The sequence below is a fragment of the Manacus vitellinus genome, unplaced genomic scaffold (genome assembly GCF_001715985.3).
Source record: "Manacus vitellinus isolate BGI_N305 unplaced genomic scaffold, ASM171598v3 scaffold_26_pilon, whole genome shotgun sequence".
Lineage (NCBI taxonomy): Eukaryota > Metazoa > Chordata > Aves > Passeriformes > Pipridae > Manacus > Manacus vitellinus.
In genome coordinates this window covers 4,065,460-4,089,636 of record NW_021939960.1, presented here as the reverse complement: position 1 = coordinate 4,089,636, position 24,177 = coordinate 4,065,460, and the positions used below count along the sequence as shown (strand labels likewise).

The following is a 24,177-nucleotide window of genomic DNA, read 5'->3' as shown; positions in this document are numbered from 1 at the left end:
AGGCCAGCATAATCCTTTTGATTTCCGCAAAAATGACGCAGTCTGCCCTGCTAATTTGATAAAAAACCCCTGAATACAAATAAAGTCGATGTGTCCATCGGTTTACTTAACAAATGGGGTGTGCGTTGCCCTCTGAGATGACAGTGTTTACCCTGGTGGTTGCAGTGCTGGGTCTGTGCAGGTGAAATGTTCCTGGACCAAAGTCCAGCCTGGACAGCCGGCTGCAGGCAGGAATCCAGCACGTGGGACAACAAACATGTTACGCCAGCAGGTGAGCTGGAGCTGCATTCCTGAGTGTTTGTGCCTGCCGTGGGTGTCTCTGGGATGGAGGGGCCCATGGGGGAGCTGCCCAGTGGCCCCTTCTCTTAATTAAAACAAATGCGTAGTTAGGCTTTATCAGGCTCAGTGTTAATTATCGCACAGGGATAAATTCACTTATTTTAGAGCTGTACCTGCTCAGCATGTTTTGTAGTCAGCCTTGTACTTGGCTCCTTTTGCACTGACTCCCACTCTGTTCACGGAAGTGCTGGGTGAGAGGGACCTCAGGAGGGCTCTGGTCTGGTCTCTGAGCTGTTGCCAGGGTTGGTTTGGCTCAGCTGTGTCTTGGCCTGGCCAAGGACAGAGCCTCCTTGGCCTTTCAGGCAGCCTCACTGCCTTGCACCAACCCTACAGGAGAACCTTTCCTGATGTTGACCCTGAACCTCCCCAGAGGCAGCCCCTGGCCCCTTGGCATGTCCCTGGCACCGCAGGACGAGGGGCTCTGCTCTTCCAGCCTTGCCAGCCCACCCTGCCTGGGTTCCACCTCTGGAGTAGTTGAAGCAAGGCAGCCTGATAAGTCTGGGGGTTGCTATTGAGATGTGCATTTTCCCAAAGAAATACATATTTTTCCGTAAAAACAAACAGCGCTGGCCCAGGTCAGTCCTGAGGTCTGCTCAGTCCCTTCCTCACGGGTAGGAGGCTGCAGATGTCCCACGGCTCGGAAATGAAACCTACCCCGAGAGGAAATGCCTTCCTGGTGCCCAGCTGGGGAAGTCTGAACTTTTCTGTCCCTTTTTAAAACATTTGCTTTTTAAAATGTGACATATCCACCATTCCAGCTGAAGCCAGAGTGGTGACTGCTGCTGGGGAATGGGGTTTGGATCTGAACGTTTCCTCTGTGAGCTTGGGAGGGGTGGTGGATCTTATCTCCCTTCAGTCTCCCTTGGCAACATCTATTTACATGGCTGCACAAGCTGCTGAAATAGTTACTTCACCCTAGTCTTTTGTTTTGTTTCATTGGAAACCAATATTTTGGCCATGTCAAGGCTTGAATTCTTTTGTGGCATGTTTAATCCAGGTCTGATGGCTTGCTCTGGTCCCAGAGGCAGAAAACTGAGTAGAAATAAATACAGGGAAGGAACTGATGGGTTGTAAGAGAAACTGGGGTGGGAAAAAAAACCCTGAAGTATCACCAATTTGGCAGAAAGCCTATACATATATATAATTTTTTTTTTATATGGTTCATGAGACTTCATGAATCTCTGTTTAAAAAGGAGTGAGATAGTTTCAAAGCCTGTGGTGGTATGGCCAGATCATTAAGGAAGCTCTCACTGACTGAAGGATTTGGGGGTTCTGTGCACAGCTGACAGGGATTAGTCCATCCTGCAGGCTGGGGATGTTCCTGTTTCTGAATTTTTCCTCCTGGCTGATGGCAGCAGCATGGGACGGTTTCGATGGGTGTTGTCTCCTTCAACCTGCAATGATGGGGACCTCACTGGTGGTGCTGGCCTGTGGGCTGGCTTCTGGTGTCCACACCTCTCTCACATCTGTATTTTGTACACTAACTACACCCTCACCCTTACACAGACCCAGCCTGGAGGGAGGCTGCTTCCCTGGGGGTGATGGTCTTGGATTGTGTCTACGGATCTGCCTCCTGCTGGTTCTCCCGCCTGTCCCTGCACCTCCAAGCCCTGTTCTTTGGGTGCCTCTTTTTCTTCCCAGCTGCTCTGTCTTGTCTGTTTTGACCATAAGTTCTCTGGACAAGGAGCTTTTGATGGAGAAGGAAGGTTATGGTCCTATTTGTGCTTGGAGTTGCTGCTATTTTAACCAACCAAAGCAGAATTTCTGGTGTAGCTGAGCAGCCTTGGCCTAAATAGGGGAGCCTGGAGAAGAATTTCACTTACTGCCTTATCAGCCTTATCTGCTTCTCCCCTGAAGCCAAAGCAGTGACGAGTGTTTTCTTCTCATTTATCTGTGTACCTGCCTTAGCAATTGGCCAGGAGAGACGGGGGATACTGTAGATCTGTAAACAAATCACTTTCTTCTGATGTGCCTAAGTCACTAAGTTATATAAGGGATTGATTTTACCAGATTGCTTATCAGCCTGGATGGAGCACTGCTGCTCCCGTTGGAATGTTCACACGCAGATCTAAGCAGGATCTCTTGGAAAGCTATTATCTGGGTTTGATTTCTAAAGAAGATAGGCATTATCTGCACAAAATAAATATTTTTTGCCCTGGTGACATTACACACCGGCCTCCCAAACTAAAACCAGACAAAGGGCCAGTTTGCATTTGCCTCCCAGGCTGGGCTGTGCAGGCAGCAGTGCCTGGATCTGTGAGCAGACAGGTCCTGCTGGGCTGCTCAAACCTGCCTTAGAAGGTGCCTCATTCCTTGATGCTGCTCTGCTGTCTCCCTTGAGCTCCCCATGTGCTCCCAGCCCAGCAAGTGGTTATCTTCTTTGCCTTCCCTCCTCATCCCACCTGGCAAGTGGTTATCTTCCTTTCCTTCCCCCAGGCCCCTATGGATGCAGTCCCAGGATGTTATATACCACAGCACAGGAAAGTTTCTCCTCTTCCTCATATTCCTCTTCCCACTGGTGCTAAGGGGCTGGGGGAGAGAGTCTAACCCTCACCCCAGGGGAACCCACATCACACCTTCATGGTCACTGTCTTGTGTCTGGCAGCATATCATTGGCAGTGACACAGGATAACTTGGCTTAAATAATAGATTACAAGAGCTGATCTCACTGTGCAGATCATTTTGCTGGCTTTGTAAAGTTAATCAGTTTACATGTTGCCATTAGGTCAGGGAAGCTCCATTTACCTTAAATAATTAATCAAGATCAATTAAACACAGGGTAATTGTGAAGAAGAGCAAAAGACAGAATGACCCTCATTTTTTCCCATTCTTTATCATGTTTAGACAACCCAGAGAATTGTACATACTGCAGAGGTTGGGCAGTGCAAGAGTAACTTACATTTATGTTTGTGATGACAGCTCTGTCCTGAAGGTTTGACCTAATTACTATGTCTTGTCTCGACTTCTGTCTGGGAGTTATTGTTGCTGTCACAGTGCAAACACAGCTAATGAAAACAACCAGTGGTTCCATTAAACTATCAGTGTGGTGAGATGGCTCTGCTGGGCAAGTGCAAATGAATGTTTCTGTATTTCTGAATTTTTTTGCTGACTGTCTTATCAAATGCACCATCCAAACAAATACTTGTTAGAACTCCCAGGGGATAATTTCCGAAGAATAAACATCTTGAAAATAATCCTATAATGTATTTGATAATCATTAAAATGCCAGTAGAAACAACAGAGGACTGGGTTCCTGACAAAGTTGGATGAAGGAGCAGCATGGCAGGCCAGAAAGCAAGTGTACAGCACCTCTTATGTAGGAGAATTTTACACGTACTGAGAGCTTTGGCCATTTTAGCTGATCTTGGAGCTGCTTGGAGGTAACTTAAAGTACTTTACACAGATGTTTCTTGGGCTCTTTATTGCATAAATAAGTTGGAAGAACATAGTAGCAGGCAATACAAAATCTAGCAGAAAGGGGCACAGTGTGTCCCAGTGGCACAACTTCAGACAGGCCCTTTGGGGGTGGGTCTAGAGGGACGATGCAGGATGTTCCTGGAAAGAGCCCATTTCCTTCCCTTCCACTGAGTTACAAAACTTGTTTTTCCATTCTGAGAATCATCAGCACAAAAGGACCATAAAGAGTTTTAAGAGGACTTTCTTTGGTTCACTTATTAGGAAGCTCTTTGCAGAGAACCTGCTGCTGCCTGGCTGGGCTCCTCCCAGAGCTGGGGCAGGATCAGGTCAGGTGTGTTTCCAATCCTCTTACCTGGTGTAAGAATTACTTTAGTATGTTAATCTGTCTGTCCCTAACTTCCAGGAAGATCAGCAAGTCCCTCAGCCATGGGGACTTGATGATTTTAAAGGTCTTTTCCTAACTTGATGATTCTATGGCAGGCTTTGAGAGTAACACAGACTTGCAAGACAATGTAAAATGGGGTCTTTTTTTCCAGACTGGGAGACTTGTATCCCAAAGAAGTGAAAGCAAATAGTTTCTTGCTCAGAGGGATGAACAGGCTAGACATGAATTACTGCTGTGCAACAATCTCTTCTGCTATACCCTTCATTCTCATGGAGCCTGTCTGCTTGTGATCTGTTGTGACAGCTTTGCATACTCTTTGTCTTCAGAAATGGCACTTGTATCATCTATAGATGTATCCATAGAAATTATAAAAAGAATTCTGCAGTAATAGCTCACTCTTGTTTTTTGCTTCTGATGGGGAAATTGCAGAGGGTGTTTTTGACTGTAATTTCTAGAGATCAACATGTTAATGAAGTAGTCAATGAACTTTGGGTTTGATGTTGCAATGTCCTTGAGATGCAGTACTTATCTGGATTACTTTTCAGAGGACCCATGTCCTATCTGCTCCACAGGGAGGTTCATAGAACAGTCCATAAATCCTCAGCAATGCACACACTGGATTTTGTTTTAATTTATAACCTACCCCAAGTCACAGTACACTGCTAACTAGTTGTTGATCTGGTGCCTGCTGTGCTGACATAACCTGTGGGCAATGTATGCTGAGTATTTATCCAGGCAAATGTGGTTCCCCTTCGGTTTAAATCCCCCTTCCCAGCAGCAAAGCACAGTGGTGTAATATGCTCAAGATCTGGAAATATTTATGCTACAAGGACTCCTAGGCTAATGTTGAGGGGGGTATTGTGTGTCCCTGTGTCATGTTCACTGTGCCACAGCAGCAGGCCCCGAATTTCAGTGGTGTCAGTATCAGGAGGGATCCAGTTCTGCACACAGGCAGGCTGCAAACCTTCTGATAACAACACCACCTCCAGCCACCAAAATCATTGACCTACTTTGTGCAGAGGGGCTGCACTCCTGCTCTTAGGTGCTTTGGAGGTTTAGTGATAAGGGAGTACTTAGCACTACCAGCAGAAGTTTGGGGGAGGAGAACTGGCAGCAGTGGGAGCCCTGGGTGCCAGCAAAGAGTTAACTTGCACCACTGGTTGCATGACAGCCCCCAGCTGTCTGTGCCTTCCCCTCCAGCGCTTTTCTCCATTATTTCATCAAAGCAACAGACATGGTTTTAATTTTCCATGACTTGCTTATGAAATATGATCCTTGCTGTAATAAAGAAATGATTTGGTTTGTAATGGATACATAAGAAATCAATTTCCTATTTTTAAATTAGGTGGGATTAACAATGAAGCAAACAATAAGCAGAGCAAGAGGGGGAGAAGAAGGATGGGAGAAAGACCTGGCAGCCCCCAGACAGGGCTGACTGCACTTGGACATGTTACACTGCATTTGTTAATGGCTTCACCAAGGCAGTCACAGCTGCAGTGTTTCTTCCAATGTATATTCATTTTATGCTTTAAAAGCATGATGTTGGGAAGATTGCTGAAGATTCATGACTTTCCTTCTGCCTAGCAGTGACATTTAGGGTGCAACATGGTTTCTGTTCGAATTCATAGTTCGAAAAAACCAGCACCACTATAAATGTCTTGGGAACTGATGCCCTCTCTGGCTTTCCTGCTGTGTCTGCAGCAGGGACAGCATCCAGCACACACATTCACCTGGACCAGGAGGTTGGGAGCTGCTCTCCAGCAACTGGAACAGAAGCTTCCACCTTCTACTGTCTAAGGGTGTAGCTATATGTGAGAGCTGCTTGTTTGGAGATACAGCAGCAGTTTGACACAGCCTGCAGGGAGTTTTCTAGCTGTCATTGCTAGAAACCATCTGGTCCCCCTCCTTTACCTTCCTCCTACAGCACTGAGCAGTGCTGCCTGGGGACCCCCAGGCCAGACAGTTGTCAGCAGTCCCACAGCCCTGCACAAGACTAATCAGTGCAGTCACCTTCCTGGCAGCTCTGTGCACTGTATCGCTGAAAAGAAAGCACTTTCCAGTCCTGGCTGTAGTAAATACTCCCAGTGCCTGGTAATCCTGTGCCGGTGTGCCATGTACTCCGCCTGTCCTGGAGGAGCAGTTCATCTGGTGAGGTCCACTGGAGGGATAGGGATTAGCCTTTAGCCCCTGGAGATGCCCTGTGTGTGGGTGTTGGGTTTTTTCCCCTGTTTCCCTGGGAGATTCTCCTCCTGTGTGGCACAGAGTGTCGGGAGCCCGGTGCGGGTTGTGTGCTGAATCCACTCCAGGACACAATTCCTTGAAGCCACAGGCGTCTCAGAAGGCAGGTTGCCCTTTAGACCTTGGACTGCAGACGGCTGATCCAGGTTCCCCTGCCAAGCCACAGTGAGCACTGCCAGTGTGTTTCTGTGCCGTTAACAGATGTGCTGTGACTCGGCTTCCCCCTGCACGCACACGGCGCGTGCTCTGCAGCGCGGGAGCTCAGGGATCAAGCTGTCCCTGGAGCTGTCTCACTTGGAAGTTTCGGAGGTGGGGAGCGGTGTGTTTGTGGTACTGGGGGTACCAAGCCTGTCCCAGTCTGTCCCGCTCAGCAAATCAGTCTGGACTTGCTAAAGCTGCTCTTCTGGTGCCAGCGACTCCTCCTGGCCCAGCTCCACGCTTGTGCTAAGTGGCTTTGGAGCTGCCCCAGGGGTCTGTCACGGGTTGGAATTAGAGTTGCATTTGGCTGGCTGGTCTGTCTTCCCTTCCTGGATGCTATTGCTTTTTTTAGCTTATCTCTGTTCTGCATGGGTTTGTGAGTTCCTGCTGAAGTCTCTAACAAGATTTGTATGGTGGCTTCTTTTTCCTCCAAGCAATCATAATTTGGCCAGAAATAAATGTCTGCAAAAATCTTTTTAAAGTCTCTCCTTCGTGTAGGTTTCAGCAGCCTTCTTGAGAGACAAGCCATAAAAACTGATGGGACTTTTGGAAATGGTTGGTGGGACTTCTAGGACTGGGCAGAAGTCCAAACAATTTCTTGTAATCTTCTCCACATAGATCTGTTATTGCTGGGGCAGGTAGCAGATGCATTATCACTACTAATCTCCTTCAAGGGTGGAAGGGTGCTGGAGTGTAGATAACTATGATGAAACAGAGCCAGATTTCTGTCTTAATGGAATAAAGACCAAGAAAACTCCATGGAATCCGAGGCCTGTTTCTACTTACTAGTGTCAGAAGGCCATTGTTTTTGTATTCTAAGACCACGAGTCCACCTGCAACTCTCAAATAGCCTCCCCCTCCCTTTCCCAACAACACTCCTAGTTAAATTTATAGTTGGATGGGTTTGTTTTTTGGTTTTTTTTTTTTCTACTGGCTACCTCTGGAGTTTCAAATAACTGTTGGTAGTGTCCCTTTGAAGGCAAAACCAGACCAAAAGTACAAAACTAAACCCCATCAAAAAACCCACAGATTCTTTTTGTCATCACCAAAGCCAGTGGGAGCTCTGCCACCCAGCTCCACTGTCACATTCACATGGCTCTTCATGGAGTTGCTATTTAGCATCAAGGCAATCCAGTGACTGAGGGGGAGCAGAAGTTCAGGCACTCTTGCCTTAGCCTGGGCATACTTGTGTGAGCTACAGGAAGAGGAACAAGGGAGTCAAATTGCCCTGTGAAGGTCAGTGCAATACACTGCCACCTCCAGAAGCTTCACTTGGATCTTACCACCTTTCTGGTTTCTGCCAGGAGGAATGACTCCTGGGGGATTTGTACCACTCAGTGGTGCCAGATCATGCAAACTCACCCCATTTCTGCAGCATTACTGGATACTGGTGGTGATGTTCACCCCGTGGGTGGGAATTTATCTCCATGCCCCTTGCAAGCCAGGCTCTGTTGGCTTCCCAGCCAGCTGAACTGGCATCATCCTGTAGCTTTAGGTTTCACTCCCTTTCCAGCCTCAGTTAAATTTAAAGCTGCTATTCATAGCTGCTCTCAGGATCTGGAGCTCCAGAACACCATGGGAAGTTTCTCATCTGTTCAGGAAGACAAATATAGTGATGGTTTCCGGTGGGTAAGAGGAGGGTTTGTTGTGCTCTTCACATTCATAGCTGAGATGGCATTTGTACGCACACGCCGTTGCTGTGCCAGCCTCCTCCGTGGTGACAGCCCCTTCCTAGGATTTCACTGATGAGTTGAGAAGGAGGAAGAGTTCAGATTAGTTTAAAGCCCTCAAATCTATACAAAGCAGGGGTAGGATCTATTTACTGTGAGCCCAGAAGCTATTTTCCATGGAGGATGAGCTTAGTTTGTTCTGGAGAACAGCTGTTTATCAGGATCAAATTTCTGGGAAGGACCATTCCTTGGCCATCTCAACCTGGGAAATGGTGTTGTGATGCTTTACAAGAAAAAGAGCAAAAACTAGTTGCTTGGTTCAAAAAAAAGAACAACAACCAAAAAATGAAATGCAGCAGTTTACAAAGGGATTTTTTTTAGCTGAATAAAAGCCCTTGAGGCTGCGTAAATAACAGCACAAAAACTTTGATATGTTCCTTTGGGAGGATTAAAACAGATGTTTTTCTCTTTTTCAATGGCTAGTATCTGACATGTCCAAAGAAGACACAAAGAACATTTCTGGGGTGTGTGTTAGAAATAGTTCTGCTAGAAGCTTACGGGCTGGAAGGAAAGCTGAAGGCAAATAATTTCAGAATCTATATCTGGTCAGGCTCAGGCTGGAGGAAAGCCACAGCAAATCCAATAACACCTGTGTGAGGAGGAACAAAATGAATTCCAAGGTGACCAATGTCACTGATGGCAACAAGGGCAGCATAAAGACCTCCACACTGGGTTGGGACAGCTCAGAGGTCTTTGCATGGCCTCTTACAGCAAAGGCACCATAACAACATTTGCGTTTGCAAGAATCAGACACAGCCTGAATTTTGAATAATAATATATGTGGATTTCTGCAATTTGCTCACAAAATCCTTCTCTGGTAAAGTCATATCCCTGGTGGCCGCAGAATGCAGTAAAGGCATACAACAGCAATTTGTTTTTTCCTTTCTCACTTTTCCCACCTTGCTGTTTTGCATATGGACTCGCAGATGGGGCAGGATGTGGTTTGGAATCTCAGTGAGTGGGGTTTGCCAACACCCATTTGACCAGCTTGCCCTTTTGTAGCACTGAGGTTAAACCACTGCCAGAAATGTCCTCCATGATCACCACTAATGGTTACTAATTCGGAATTTGGAGCACTTTGCTTTGCTATCCATAAGCAGCATTTCCATAGTCTTCCAGCCAGGTACATCTCTAGTTATGATAATTGTCTTTCAGTTAGGGAGCTGACTGACTACATTGCCGCAAGTATGGAATAAATCATGTTACTATGGTAGCCAAGGTTTTCGGAAAACAGCATTTCCCAGAGCACAAATGCTGTTTCTCTGAATTTTACTTCTTTTCCAGAAAATAGCCCTATCATGACACAACTGTGAGAGGTTTGAGGTTGGGTCTCACTTTACTCCAACGAGAGTTCTGCAGCAAGCTGGATGTTGCTTTCCAGTTTTATTTATTTATTTGGCTTAACCTTCATCATGTTGACAGAATACAGGTGTGTGGATATCTTATATACTCAAGCTAATTACTGCTGAGACTGACATCTGAGAAAGGGATTTGAAGGAACAAGACAAAACACAGTCAAAACTTGACCTTGAAACATGAGAAATTAGTCCAAAGATTGGCATCAGGCTTGGAAGCTTCTCAACCTGTGTGTGCAAGGATAGGACCAAGGTCTAGGTCTGAGCTCTGTGCTAATTTATCTGTGCTAATAGGAGTACTTGGCACTGAGGCCAGATTTTTTGCCTGAGGGAATGTGCTAAATCTAAGGGAGTTGAGCACAGCCTTCCTTGGATGTGGTGCATCCATCACAGTGTTGTCTTGTTCAGTGAATCATGGCATAAACAAGGTACCAGAGATTGTATCATCAATAACATTAACGGTTAAACTGTGATTTTAATTTTGTCTCTCTTCTTTTCAGCCACTGGTACATCCACAAGTGTTTTAACAAAGTATTTTGTTTCTCGCTTCCCAGAATACCAAGTGCATTTCATAACACAGCTGTTGCAAATGTTATGGCTCCGTGCACTTCATGTGTTAGTCTTGCCTGTGCTTCCCTTCCCTGAATCACATTTAATAGGCCAAGTTTTATATTTCTCTACTAATTTGTTGAAATTTATTGCATTTGTTGCCTTCCCCTCTTTCTTTTGAAAATCAGGGGAACTTCCAAATTTCAATTTAAAAGCATTTTGTTTTTATGGAGCATAGTATTTGTTGGAGGGAGAGAGGTTGAGATCATAATCTGGCACAGTTGACTAAGTTTCTAAATTTTAAACCACTGCCTTCTCTCTTTTTAAACATTTTCTCTGCCAATACTAAACATTTTGATCATTCAAAATGTAAATTGTACTCCCCATAGATGCTGATGGGTTGAGGATATATTTACATACAAAGGAGCTGTTGAATGACTCACCCAAAAAAAAGTCATTTTCTTGTTCTCATTTTTAACAGTACAGCAGGTTTTTTCCCCCCCATTTTCTGGTTTCCGGAATGATTTGCGTCCCCGTCAGTCTCTGAGCAATGTTCAAAAAGGTGCATGTGGTTAAAATGTGCAGAGTGGGAGAACCACAAATGGTTTAAATATTTTTGCCAGAAGAGCTCGTGAGGGGCACTGTCCATGAGTTGGAAAGAATACCCAGAGGAAAACCCAGGGGCAGGGGTGTTCAAGAAAAGGAAAGTTCCCCAGTCTCCTGGGGAGAGGAGGAGACAGCAATGGTTTAGTACGAATATGAAATCCAGTGTTTTGGGCTGGGTCTGATGTTCTCAAGACAGTTGGCACTTTATAAAGTCTTGCTGGATATGTGCTGTATGATCACATTGATGGTTCCTTTCTCCTCATGGAGCAGCATTTTATGGGACAAGTGTCACTTGGTTTTCCCATGTCCATATGCCTGCTGGGCTTGGGCCTCTGGCACAGATCCCCCTGGCAGGAAGTACAAGTCGTTTCTTTGGAACAGTCATCAGAGCCTGGGTGTGTTGGAGAAGGCAGAACAGCACCCTGGAGCTGCTCAGAGAGCTCTGGAAAGCCCCGAGCTTCTGTACATCCCCTGGGCAGCATTTCAAACTGTGCTTGGAACACGTCTGCACTGCTCAGGGATCCTTTCCTGAGGCCCATAGGAAACTCTGAGACTGTAACTGGCCATAGCTCTCTGATATTAGCATGATAATTTTCTTAGATCTCCTTGTTCTTCCTTAGACTTACCCAAATACCAGTCTAATACTGTCATATGAATTGGGAACAGCCCAAGTTTTTCCTCAGTTTTTTATAGAATTACTTCATTAACAACTTTATTTTATACACTTGATAGTAGTCCTTGAATCTGAGGAGTGCATGTTGCAGTCTCCCTTGGCTCATTTCTTCTGACTTATTTACTGTCTTCCATCTTAATTTTCTTTTAATTTGGCACCCTCTCAAGAGTACACATGCTAAAGATGAACCTGTAGGAGACCCAGATCCATGCAGATGTGGTTTTTGAACACAACTGATAATCATCTCTACAGAGGCTGCTCCACTCTCCTCCACTTCTCTCAGAGTTTTCTGTTGTCTGCTCTTTGTGTGTCCTACTTATTGATTTGCACTGAATTATTTGCTTCAGAATTGATAATATTTGTGTTCAGTCTTAAACATGGAGTCAGGAGGTAGTTACAGCCTTTTCAGACTATGTGACCTCTCCTAGCAAACCTTGAAGGGCATCTGTTGACCAGCCTTGGTACTGTTTGCTTTGCAAGGAAGTGGGGGCTGTAAAAAGGCTTATTACACAATGTAAGTGATTTTCTTTTTGCTAAGCAAATATTTGCCTTATGTTTTGGGAGATCAAGCATTCAAAGTGAAAAAGCAGGATACCTGCCAGGGATGTGGGAAGCACATAAATGACACCTCTAATTGGGAGAATATGGGATGGTTTTAGTGTCTTGGATCTACAAGGAAGCCAGCACAGGCTCCTACCCTGATTTTCATTGAGCTCTAAGGCTTTAGGCGTCTCAACAAATCCAGTAAACTCTTCCCAAACTGTCTTTACTTCAACAGCTGCACTAGTTACTCTTGCAAAAGCCAAGGTGCTGTGGAACAGAGACAAATCCCATGACTTTAACAAATGAGCAAGGTCCTATTATGGGGCTTTCCTACAGGGTGGTTTATTTTATAAATGCCTGAACTAACTAACAATGCCCAGTTATGGAGAGTACGTCACCAGCTGGATGACTGCTCACAGCTGGTATCATAATTTCTGGATCATTCCTTTGGCTTAAATTAAAGTTGCAAAGACAGCATGGGGCTTAAACTAGTTGGCTTAGGAGTAGCAGATCAACTCTAGTCAACATCTAACTTCCACATGTGAACTTCTCCCTGTGCTGAGGTATTTACAGGAGGTTCAATTTATATGCATGTAGTTTATAAAGAGCAAGAATACTGGAAATGAGATCATATTTTGTATAAACATTTATTTTATAGTTTAAGAACAAGCCATTCAAAACATCTGGAAATCACAGGAACATGAGTAATATATAATAGCAATATCTTAAATATGCATTAGTAATATAAAGTCATCTTTCACTCTGATAGAAGTTACAACTTCATTTTTCTAAAAAATATTTAAGCCATGAAATATGTTTAGGCAATACATATATACAGCATCTAATTTTTTCTTTCTTTCCTGTAGAGTCTGTGACTCCTGAGGATTCTATGATGGAAACAATGTGCTACAGCTCGAAGGCTGCATGGGTTTGGATTTTATCTGCAGAACCAGGCAAATAATTTACACACATCATGGCTCTATGTGCAGGTAAGTGACAGATCAGGGGTTTGAAGACCCTGTGCACATCCATTCCCACAGCTGCTCACCTATTCACAACAACCGATGCAGTTATAAATCATTAGGTCTGGAGTTACTTCTAGAATGTCTGTACCTATATTCTAACTAAGCTATGACCTACTTTCATTATAACCCCCTGCCCATCAGTGTGCTGTTATGCTTCTTGGTGATTTGGTAAAATGTGTTTGCGCTGTCTTAGTACGTGCGAATTGATAAATAATTGCAGTTTTGATCAGCTTACAGCTGTTTTATCCTCATCTCTAAGGCAAGCAATTCCCTTTCTATTTCATAGGGAAGGTCAGCATTAACTTGCACTTCAAAGTATTGTTTGATTTCTTCTACCTCCTTTTCCCAGAACTCTTTTGAGATACCAAACAGTTCGGTCAAGTTGACATCTTTCAAACCCTTCAAGTTCAAAGCACTGTCAGTAGGGATGTAACCTATGGCAGTTGGTTTGGCAGAGGCCTTCCCTTCAATTCTGTTGAACATCCACTCCAGCACACGGGAATTCTCTCCGAAGCCAGGCCACAGGAATTTCCCTTGGCTGTCTTTCCGGAACCAGTTGACATGAAAGATCCTTGGTAGTTTTGCAGCTGGACGCTGGGCCATGCTCAGCCAGTGGGCCAAGTACTTGCCAAAGTTGTAGCCAAAGAAAGGCCTCATGGCAAATGGATCGTGCATAATGATTTTGCCTGTTCAAAACACAAAGGGAGAACATAAGGGAATAAATAGCACATTCCTTCTAAAGCACAGAGTCAGATCATCCCAGGGTTTAATACCCACAGTCCTTTCACCACCCTCCTGCACTGAACCAGAGAGCTTTAAGAAACAATACAGGCATTATCTTTGATGTACAAAAAAGGGTACAAATTAAATTAATTTTTGTAATCAGTGGAAATTAAATTTCTCAAATCTCAGGTCAAGCAGCTTAAATGAAGATCCTCAAGAGCTGGCTTTCATCATTCATGTATTTATGTTGAGCTCTAGCAGAAGAGAAAATTTAAGTTTATTTATCCCAGACTGTAACAAGAACTCTCTATCAAGGCTTCTGGCAACCCTGTGCCTGTATCCTGTTCTGTATGCTTGCCACCTAAAGGATTATTTTGCTTAATTTCACTTTTACAGAGAATTTGGCTTTTAATTCCAGCACAAATATTTTCTATTGTGAAAATGCACAGGCTGCAAAATTAGCTGCCAAGACTGAAATGTGAAAGAGCAAGGGGGGGAGGACAGAGCAGGCACTCCAGAGGGCACTGCTTTTAATACAGGTAGGCAGATTAAATTTTGATTTACCTTTGTGCTCAGCAGCTGCTGTTGCTTCAGATCTCATAGATGCTCCTACAAATACTCCGTGCTTCCAGTTAAAGGCCTCATATACAAGAGGCACACCTGTAAAGAGCAAAATCACTTCAGTAATTAGAGGTCCAGAAACATTTTTAGAACAGGTTTTGCTATCTGAGATACTGCTGAATGCACATTATTGGATAATGTATTCTATTTTTTCCTGGTTTTTTTAATCAGTTCATTTCCTGCTCTCCTACACCAAAGTTTATATCAATGTTTTCAAAACTGGCTACTGATTACTGAACACATCCTTGTTTAGTTGCCCAGTGTGCAATATCTGGGACATCAGAACCTCCAGCAGATTTTAGTGGAAATAGAATCTGGTCCTGTGGTCATGATATTAGACAGACTTAGCATTACTTCTATTTCTTTTCCAACTTCAGGTGATCTTTAACAGAACAAGTTATTTTACTTCCTTTTCTGTAAACCATCTAAAACTGGTTCATTTCTCTAACCATCTCCTATCTGAACTAGTTAAACCATAAGCAAACTGGGACCAGTATAGCAATTTGCTATGTGTGTCTATTACCCAGGTTGTGAGTCCTGATCTCTCTCCAGCCCTTTATTATTATTACCTACTTTGTGTTAACAACAAACAACTCAGACACTGAAATATCAGTGGCTGGAAGCACATGTGCCAAAGGCTAACATGGAGAAGTTGGACAAAAGCTATGTCTATGTCCAGTTGCATCTCAACCCTTCTGTGGTCAGCACTTCAGCTTGGAAATGTGGCTGCTGCATCTCTTACCAGCAGGTCTGCGGCCCCCAAAGATGATGCCTTCGATGGGCACACCTTCAGGTGATTCCCATGCAGGGTCCATGATGGGGCACTGCTTGGCTGGAGAGCAGAACCTCGAGTTGGGATGAGCACAAGGTTCCCCTGCACAGAATACAATAAATACAAAGGTCATAATGGCAGAATTCACTTGAATTCAGCAGAGAAAGCCAAGAGAGACTGTGACGAGGGCCAGGTTACCATTATCTGGAGTCCAATCCTTGTTCTTCCACGAAGTCACTGTTACTCCAGGTGGCAATGGCTCATCAATGCCTTCCCAGTAGACACCTCCATCACTGGTTTCTGCTACATTGGTAAAGATGGTGTTCTTGAATATGGTTTTGATAGCATTGGGGTTCGTTTTGACTGAGGTTCCAGGGGCGACACCAAAAAAGCCATTTTCTGGATTGATTGCCCTCAAGTTGCCTGGAAGTTAAATGACAAAATATAAGTAAATCATACTGATTTAATCTTATCCGGAGTTTTGTAGCATGTCTTACTGCACCTAAAAGCAACCTGTACTGGGCTGTAAAACATTCCAAATTTCCATACCTTGCTCATCAAATTTCATCCAGGCAATATCATCACCCACACACTCGATTTTCCACCCCGGCAGGCTTGGGTTCATCATGGCCAAGTTAGTTTTTCCGCAGGCACTAGGGAATGCTGCAGCAAAATACTTCTTTTTACCTTCTGGATTGGTAATTCCCAGGATCTATTGAAAAATTAATGCAACTGTTAAACACGGTCTTTTTTCTTGCACTTTTCATTTTGAAAGTTGTCTCCCAGCAAGTGGTAATGATAAAATATTTAATTACACAAATTTGTTCCTGTAGAAGAAGCACCACATAATATAGTTGATAAATAACTCAAGCTGGTTTTTTTTAAATCAGAGTCTTCTTGCTGTTAGAGTATCTGTAAGGAGTTCTTATACTTTTTAAAAAATGTTAGGCACATATATACCTCAAACATTTATCTTTATTTTGCTGATTAAAGATACACAGACCACAAATAGCTGTGTTTCTCTGCAGAGACAGATGAAAAACAGGCAATATTCTTTTGGCTGCCCAAGTGGAGTGAAGTGTGCACTTTGTGCATGGATACTTCTGCTCTTCTCAGAGTCCACAGATATTTTTTCTGAGATTGTTCTTTTATGGATTTGGAAATTCTTTTTTTTCTGTGGCATTTTACAGTAGTAGAATGTTTAAACGACAGCAGAAAGTAAAGGCAGGAAGGGTATATGGCAGAACTCATTTAGAAAATCTGATATTTGCAGGGTTTTGAGCACATAGACCATTTACAAAATTAAAGACAATTTTGAAAACTTGCATAAATCTTTTGCTATTAGACTTGTGGATGCCCAGTGATAATGTTTAGGTTCTGCTCAAGTACATGGTACCCAAAAGTAGCTACTGTCAGAAGTTCCAAATCTTTCTTGGTTTATATTACAGGTACTGTTTTAAAATGTCTAGTACTTGGCCTGGCATGCAGTTTTCTATTCCTCATAAGCCTGGCATGCAATAGACTCACATCCAACATTACAGGGCTATCCAGATGAGACTAATTTCACAGCGAGATGTGATGTATTTGTGTGGAGCTAATTTAGGGCTTAAGGGCTGTTCAAACATACATGATTTAGTGGCTCTTACCAGCATGTGCTCAGCGAGCCAGCCCTCCTCTTTGGCGAGTCTGCTGGCGATCCGGAGAGCAAAGCATTTCTTCCCCAGTAAGGAGTTTCCCCCGTAGCCGCTGCCAAACGAAATGATCTCCCTGCGATCCGGGAGATGAGCAATCAGCGTTAACTCCGGGTTGCAGGGCCAGTTGTTGATTAATGGTTCTGCAGAACAGAATGTTGTACTCATGAATGCAGCAATTTCCATGCCTGATCATACTGTTGTTTCATCAGCATCGGGCCTCTGACAGCAACCCGTACCAGATGCTTCAAAGGAAATCCCTGGTAACTACCATGGGTAATAATCTCCTTTCCATGAAACTCTCAGTGAGCTTTGATTCCTTTAATTGAGTTTTGAACCTAGGAATGCTGCACAAATCAGCCTGATCTTGTTTGATGGTGAGGGTCTCCCGTGTGCCGAGGACATGCAGTCAGCTCTAAAACACACCTTGGGAATTTCCAGGGCTGGCAGTTTTTCATGGCTCTTACCTTTCAGTGGTAGAGGACATCCAACTGAGTGAAGGCATTTCACGAACTCCCCATTGCCCAGGGCTTTCAAAACATCTGTTCCCATCCGTGTCATGATCCTCATGCTGGCCACCACATAGGGTGAATCTGTCAGCTCAATCCCAATCTTGGACAGAGGAGATCCAATAGGCCCCATGCTGAAGGGGATGACATACATTGTACGTCCTGGAAAATGAGGAGTAGCAAGATGTGGCAAAGAGCAAAACAAGGAACTTTTGTAATAATTTTTATTAACATGGAGGTTGTCTCTCACTCCTTTAAAAGGTGTTTGTCTTGTGAGTACTTCTGATGATGTTTCAAGGCTGTAGCTTTCTGTTTGTCTAATTGTGTAGCAAGACTTTTTATCTTAAATGCTGAAAGCAGCAGTTCAGGCAGATTGTCTAGCCAGGAGTAAAGGTGGGTGGAGGCCAAGTTCTCTGCTGGTGTAAATTGCTGAACCTGAAATTATTGCTGGGGATGGGGGGTCCCTCATTCTCATCTCACTTCCTATCTGCTGCTTAATTGCTGTGTGACTTCTTGAATAAAGTCAGCCAAATTTTCATACCTTACTTTGCCCCTCTTTAGAAGAAAAGAATACTGGAAAGAGACAGAGGACTATCCTTGCCCAGGCATTTGGGTCTATGATAAAGATGTGCATGAAACCAACAAGGTGATTATGGGGGGTATAAATCTAAATCTAAATATTCAGCTAAAATCATTCTTTAAAGATTACAGTAACTAGTAATAGTTGTAAGTGTCTCTGCAATCCTAGAAATTCAGTGTTATTCATCTTTTTCTTGCCCACCTTGCATGCAGCCTGGGAACCTGGTGTTGAAGGCTTTCTCAAAATCTTCCTCAGACATCCAGCGACCCAGCTGGCTGGTTCCAGTTTTAGGCATCGGAGTGGTATCTCTCTGTTCCTGAGTGATGATGACAGTTTTGCTCTCAATTCTTGCCACATCTCTTGGATCAGTGAGAGCCAACCAGCTGCAATTCACCAAAACCCAGAAAGTTAGGCTTTAATTGTTGATGTAACACTTTTTACCCTTCCATGGGACCAGTTTAGGACAAAAGCGTACAGTGCTTTGTAAGGCTAAACTGAAAGTAACAGAGCCAGTATATAATAGCCAATCTCAACAATCAGTCAGATGCATCCTCTGATACATATTGTTTTAAGACTTTCCGGTAGGAATAAAAATTATATGGCCTAGGAAATTCTGGTTACAGTTAATTCTCCTTTGCCTCTCATCTCAGTCTCTGTTGCTAACTTTCAGGGAAAAGTTAATCTCATTTAATTCTCATTCTCATCAGTGTGAAGTTATTTTGTATGGGGACCACAAAATGATGCCTCAGCCTCAGTGGATGCCAAGCAAAGTATTTTAAGTGTTGGTGTAAGTGCCAGTGGGATCAGAATCCTGCTTAGTGGGTTGGCGCAGTCCTTTAAGTTAGAGGCATCACAAAGGAAATACTGAGTATAAGCCTGATGATTAAAAGTGAAGGAGTTTATTAAAGGAGATTCTTTTTCCCCTCTAAAGAATATTTGCCATCTATTTACAATAGAGAGGATTGTCTTACATTTTCACCTTTGTGCATCGAAATTTTCCACGAGCATAAAAATGTTCTAGTTGGGCTGTCATAACCATCATCACTACAGCTAAGCATATAATTAACAATGAATAATTTATCTGGTGAATCTTGCCCTTTTCTCTCCCAAATAGTCTGCAAACAGATTGCCAAATTCCTGCACTTAGTTATTAAAAAGTCTTTGCAGATTTCTTCCAAGAAGATCTCTTGATCGGCATGTAATTCCTGAGTACGTACTTGTTGTTAATATTCTCCTTTCATGTTCAGTTAGTTAGGAGAAATGATGAAATATTTGAAAAAAGTATTTGCTGAATACATTAGAGTCAAAGCTCATCGGCATGATATGAATAATGCCTGTACTGAATAATATTTGAACACCCACAGACCTATTTGAATGCCGCAAAAAAGTATGTGATGAATAAACTAATTGACTAAAATAGTAGAATTCTTCAAAAGAAGATTTGCTAAATAATATTTAGCCATTGCTAATGATTAGTTACATAATTCTCATGACATTATTTCAGTTCCCTGATGTAACTAATCAATAGAGACAATGTACAGTTGATAGTCCAATTGAATAATATGCTTTATGTTAATTTTTTGGAGGAAAAAATTTACTTTTCCTGATTATTTCACCAATGTAAGCTGCAGTGCCAAAATGTTCATGGAAGGCAAATACTGAAGAGTTATAAGGAGTTTTTAAAGTAAACAGGATGGGAAATGCATTTTACAATTCCGAGATGATACTTAGTTTAGGCTGCTTACCAGTTCTCATACTTGCTCAGCTTCTTGATCATGCCTTGTTCTACCATGATGTCCAGAATTTTTTTGTTTTCTTCCTCTGAGCCATCGCAGATATGGATGTTCTCAGGCTGGCACAGCTTGGCATTAGTTTCAATGAAATCCCTTGCTTCTGGGGACAGGCTCTCCAAATCCCCCTGGACAACCTTGGGCATGACGTTCATCTCAGCTTTCAGCTGTGGGGGCATTATTGAAGCTGTAGTGGATCTTGTTGACACCTTTGAAATACTGATCACAATCTAAAATCAAATATATTGGGTTAGCACATGCTCTAACCAATGTCACAAAACCTTCATAACCAGGTTTAACACAAAGGTAGAATTCGTAATGGACTTGATTGTGCTTTAAAATCAAGGTAGGGAATCTGACTAATTGGGAATTTCAAGGTGCAAAAAATAGAGACCATTCTACTTACTGTCTATGCAGGGTGCAGTTGGATGTCAGAGAGGATTTGCTGTCCCTTTCAGTTGAGCCGTGTTGCTTGCCTTGGAGGGCTCTTGCAACCGCTGCTTTCCAAAGGCGCATCCTCCTTCCTTAAATATTATTTGTGGTAGTGTCCATCCCACTAGTTGAGGTGAGGGAGGCTTGTCCTTTACATCACCACTGGATGTGTCTTGGGACAGTGCCACTGACATTGTCATCATGCAGAGTTGTCAACAAAGCAGCCCTGACGAGGTAATCATTTAACAGACCTGATTAATGAATGCTGGAAGCGGAGGTTCTTAGCCCCTGGGTTTGCTGTTTTGAAGCAGTTACAAAATTTAGCAGTTTAACCAAACTTTGACCCAGTTGGACTTTCAAATCAAAAACGTTATAACTGCTCGGCGTGTGGGAAAGGTTGGGTACAAAGAGTTTCTGGAACCAGGAACACAAAGGTCACGCACGGAGGCAAAGTGCAGTTGGCACATTTTGCAGGCAGATGCTCACTAGTTGGCTGTGAAGTGGAGGCTCATCCAAGGAGTGTTTACTCACCTTGGCAACATTGCCTGATCCATGTATAAAGTTCAACAGTGTGCACTGACAGGCCTGAATAGCCACTACATACACAAGGCCCAGAGGTCTTGTTTTTGTCCATGAAATTCTAAAAAAAAAATCCCAATATAAATCTAAATGTTGGGTTTCCTTCAGTGTGAGAGAGGAAGTTTTTGCTTATGCCTTGCTTTAGGCTCTTGCAAACTAAACAACTATTTCCTATTGCAGTGACTGCCTCAATAATTAACCTCCTCTTTCAAATATTATGTTTTATTTTACTGGGAGTTCTGTGGGGGTGAGGTCATAAAATATTAACCCATCCTTGAATTAGTACTCGAAGAAAAGGCATAAAACTGCTCAGAAACGGGGCTGCACACTGTGTTCTGTGTGTGCAATGCACTGTATGCATGTGTACATACACAGACATGAGTCCACATCTGCATCAGTTCTGGCAGTATAGGATACCAACAGCCACTACTACTCTAATAATTCTTAGGGTTAGTGTGGCCTGAGACACTCTGAGCTCTTACCTCTCTTTCTGCCTGCCTGTCTTCAGCTTCCCCTATCCCATTTTAGACCATCGTGCCCACAAAGAAAGGCTGATCTTCCTGTCATTTTTTTTTATATTGATGGGTCTTTCACCATGAAAGCAAAATATTGTCAGCAGTGGTTCGCAGAACAGGAAATCTGGGAACCCCAGTTAGGTTTCTGGGAGTTCTTTAAAGCAACAAAACTGATGTGAGTATCCTACATACAGGGTGTTCACAATGCCACTCAGGGCTGTGAGTCAGTGAGATGTTTCCAGCAAGGCTCTCGCTGAGGTAGCCAGCAGTGACTTGCCAGCCCTGAAATGCCAGGCTGGGCTCACGACTGTAGCTCAGCCTCCTGCCCTGCAAACCTAAAATACTGCCGAGCTGAACCTCCCCCTGCAGGAACGCCCCTCCTGGAACTGCATCATCTATCTCTCTTGCAAAGCCTTTCATTATGTTTTGTAAACAAGGGAAGAAAACAGTGAGGTAAGAGGGGCTGTCCTTGATGCACTGCAAGGCCAAACATTCCAAAAGGAAAACAAAAATCCGGTGAGATAGGAGGTGCTAAAGACTCTTCCAGATATGGCTCTGCTCTAAGCAGAGGTAAAACCCAAAAAGAATTTAATAATAACAGTGCTGGTATTTGTCTTCAGAGTCCACATATGTGTTGCTGATCAGAAATATTTCAGCCAAATATTTTCCTTTTAAAACATATCGTTAAGTACTTAATTAAAAATAAAATGGGGTATAATCTTCAGTAGTACTAAGCAGAGCCCTTTTTCAGTGAAGTACACAATTACTGAGTGCTTCCTGCTGGCCAGGTAAGTCAGTGTACATAGAAATAACAACTGAGAGTAAGCCAGCGATGCTCAGTGGTCAGGAAGACAGTGGATCAGAAAATGATCATATTGCAGCACCAATAAAGTCAGAATAAAAGCTTAAATACAACAGTGCAATATAGCAGGATCAGTCCTAGTGTCTCTGGTTCTGAGAGGAGGAAAAAATCCCCAAACCCAGAGCATTAATTTCTGCCAATTAAATTACAGTCAGGCAGGTGTTGTGCAAATTTTCTCACACTGCAATCCTAACCTCCCACAATCTTGCTATACAAACTGTGGGCTTCTCTTGAGGAGACACTAAATATGCCAAATTGGTGGCACCGTGTTATGAACATATGTCCATTAAAAATCACATTAAGGATTCCAAATGTTTTTCATTTGTGATGGCAGCAGGGCTCGAGTGCAGATGTCCACTGGGAATTCTAGACACTTCAGCATCAAATTGCTTGTATTTAGGTAACACCTCCCATCAGAGGATCTCAAAGCACATCACAAACACACAGTAAGCCTCAGCCCCTATATAAAACACACACAGTATTTGGTGCAATGAAATAACTGGAGCATATGCAAATCAGGGCCAAGATTTTTTTTCAAGAGTCTTCTCATTTAGAGATTCAGCTTTTAGACAGCCAACAGAAGGCATTAAAGGTTTTAACAGGAGATAGTGAATTTTCATAACACACAGTGTCTCCCACAAAAAAACCCAAACCTAGAAGTAGCACCTCCAATGGCTCAGTTACAGTGACCTTGAGGTGTTCACCCAGTACCAGTGTGTCTGCTGCCTGGATTCAGTTTCTGGAAGATCTCACTAGTAAAAAACATGGGAGGTGGTCTGGGGCAATGTAAGGCCTTTAAAAACAATGTCTAGAATGTAAAGTTTATTTTCCATTTAAATGAGAAATCTTTTTTAGTAGTAACTGCATTATAATGCTCATCTAATAGCTGATACAATTTCTTCAGATTTAACTTTTTTTGGCACTTTTTCTCTGTGCTTCTTGACACTTGAATGTGATGCTCATCAGGTGCCTTCTTGGAAGCTGTCAAATCATTTAAATGCATGTGAATCTGACATTTCAAGATGATAGTGTTCAACAAGTGCCTTGAAAGGAGGGTTTTTAGGATGTTTGCTTTGATGGACACTATTCAGGCTGTTCAAAATAGAGGTTTTGAGCACTTAGATTTATAGACTTACTGGAAGTCAATGCAATAAATGTAAAAGTTCTTAGATGCTCAGAAAAAGCATCATTAGAAAGCTTAACTCATCACTGCAAACCACGGTGCAACAAAGCACTCTCAATGAGCTCTGAAAGTTGTTAATGGCACATAATAATACTCAGAAATTCTACTCCCCTCCCATTGCTAATTATCCTACATACTATCACCTCCAAAGAGTTTGTCACTCAGGTATTTTGTTATAAAACTGTAGCTTTTTTTTAAAGATTCTCTGAGCTGCTCTACCGAGGGCAGAGCGTTGCCTCTGGATTGTTATTTCCTGCCGTGAGCACACTGCAATTGCTGCTGGACTGGGTGCCACAGAGCCCAGATCCAAGGGCAGCCCTTGCAAGCAAACAGCTCACAGAGACCAGGGCAGGGACTGTTCTCTCAGCTTCCAGATGAAAATGTGAACGGTGCAAATTGCCTGCACTTGCAAAAGAGCCTGTGACCGAGCCAAGGGTTTATCCCAGGCCCCGCGCAGCCCTGTGTGATATTTCTGCCTCACAGCCCCTTTCCTTACAGGCAGTTCTTTGGCACTGCCCCATCTGCAGGAGGTCTGGGGGCTCTGGCCACACGTGCTGCACACTCCTCTCCTCGTGTGCTGTGTGAACCCTGAGCCTGAGCCTTGGGGGCAGGCACAACAGGTAGCAGCAAACCAGGAGCACAGCACTTTCCTTCTTACCTCCTCCTTTCCAACACCCAATGATACAGTATTTGTCTGGGGCACACTGTAAGATATAATAATGTTTGTGGCTCACTACATAAGGTGATGTAGCTTTTTTGCCTGTGTTCAAAGTTAAGTGCCTTGTTCTGATGGCAGAGGAATGGAAAACCAGAAAAGAATACCCAGATTTATCCTGATTAGACTGCTGCCTGTCCAGCATTT

At 43.4% G+C, this 24,177-nt stretch overlaps 1 protein-coding gene across 2 annotated transcripts; it reads right to left on the bottom strand.

Moving 5' to 3' along the window:
• Nucleotides 1-12,664: 12,664 nt before the first annotated feature.
• On the bottom strand, nt 12,665-20,287 carry PCK1 (phosphoenolpyruvate carboxykinase 1). 2 transcript variants are annotated; one of them, XM_008933000.2, is made up of 10 exons: nt 20,151-20,287; nt 19,700-19,974; nt 18,156-18,337; nt 17,333-17,536; nt 16,821-17,008; nt 15,724-15,886; nt 15,373-15,597; nt 15,145-15,276; nt 14,346-14,441; nt 12,665-13,744 (listed from the first exon to the last, which is right to left on the bottom strand). In XM_008933000.2, the coding sequence occupies exons 2-10, from the start codon at nt 19,921-19,923 to the stop codon at nt 13,290-13,292; spliced, it is 1,869 nt and encodes a 622-aa protein (XP_008931248.1). In that variant the 5' UTR covers nt 19,924-19,974; nt 20,151-20,287; the 3' UTR covers nt 12,665-13,289. The 2 variants fall into 2 exon arrangements, with proteins under 2 accessions (XP_008931248.1, XP_017929445.1); XM_018073956.1 differs by having other exon boundaries at nt 19,700-19,911; nt 20,151-20,281.
• Between the last annotated feature and the right edge of the window lie 3,890 nt (nt 20,288-24,177).

What these genes read in the sequence shown, in the direction of transcription:
- PCK1 (XM_008933000.2), bottom strand. Translation starts at nt 19,923, where the DNA reads ATGCCCCCACAGCTGAAAGCTGAGATGAACGTCATGCCCAAGGTTGTC. An exon ending in GGCTCGCTGAGCACATGCTG is followed by an intron (nt 15,887 to 16,820) that starts GTAAGAGCCACT and finishes ATTTTTCAATAG; the next exon opens with ATCCTGGGAATTACCAATCC. An exon ending in GGATTGGACTCCAGATAATG is followed by an intron (nt 15,277 to 15,372) that starts GTAACCTGGCCC and finishes TATTCTGTGCAG; the next exon opens with GGGAACCTTGTGCTCATCCC.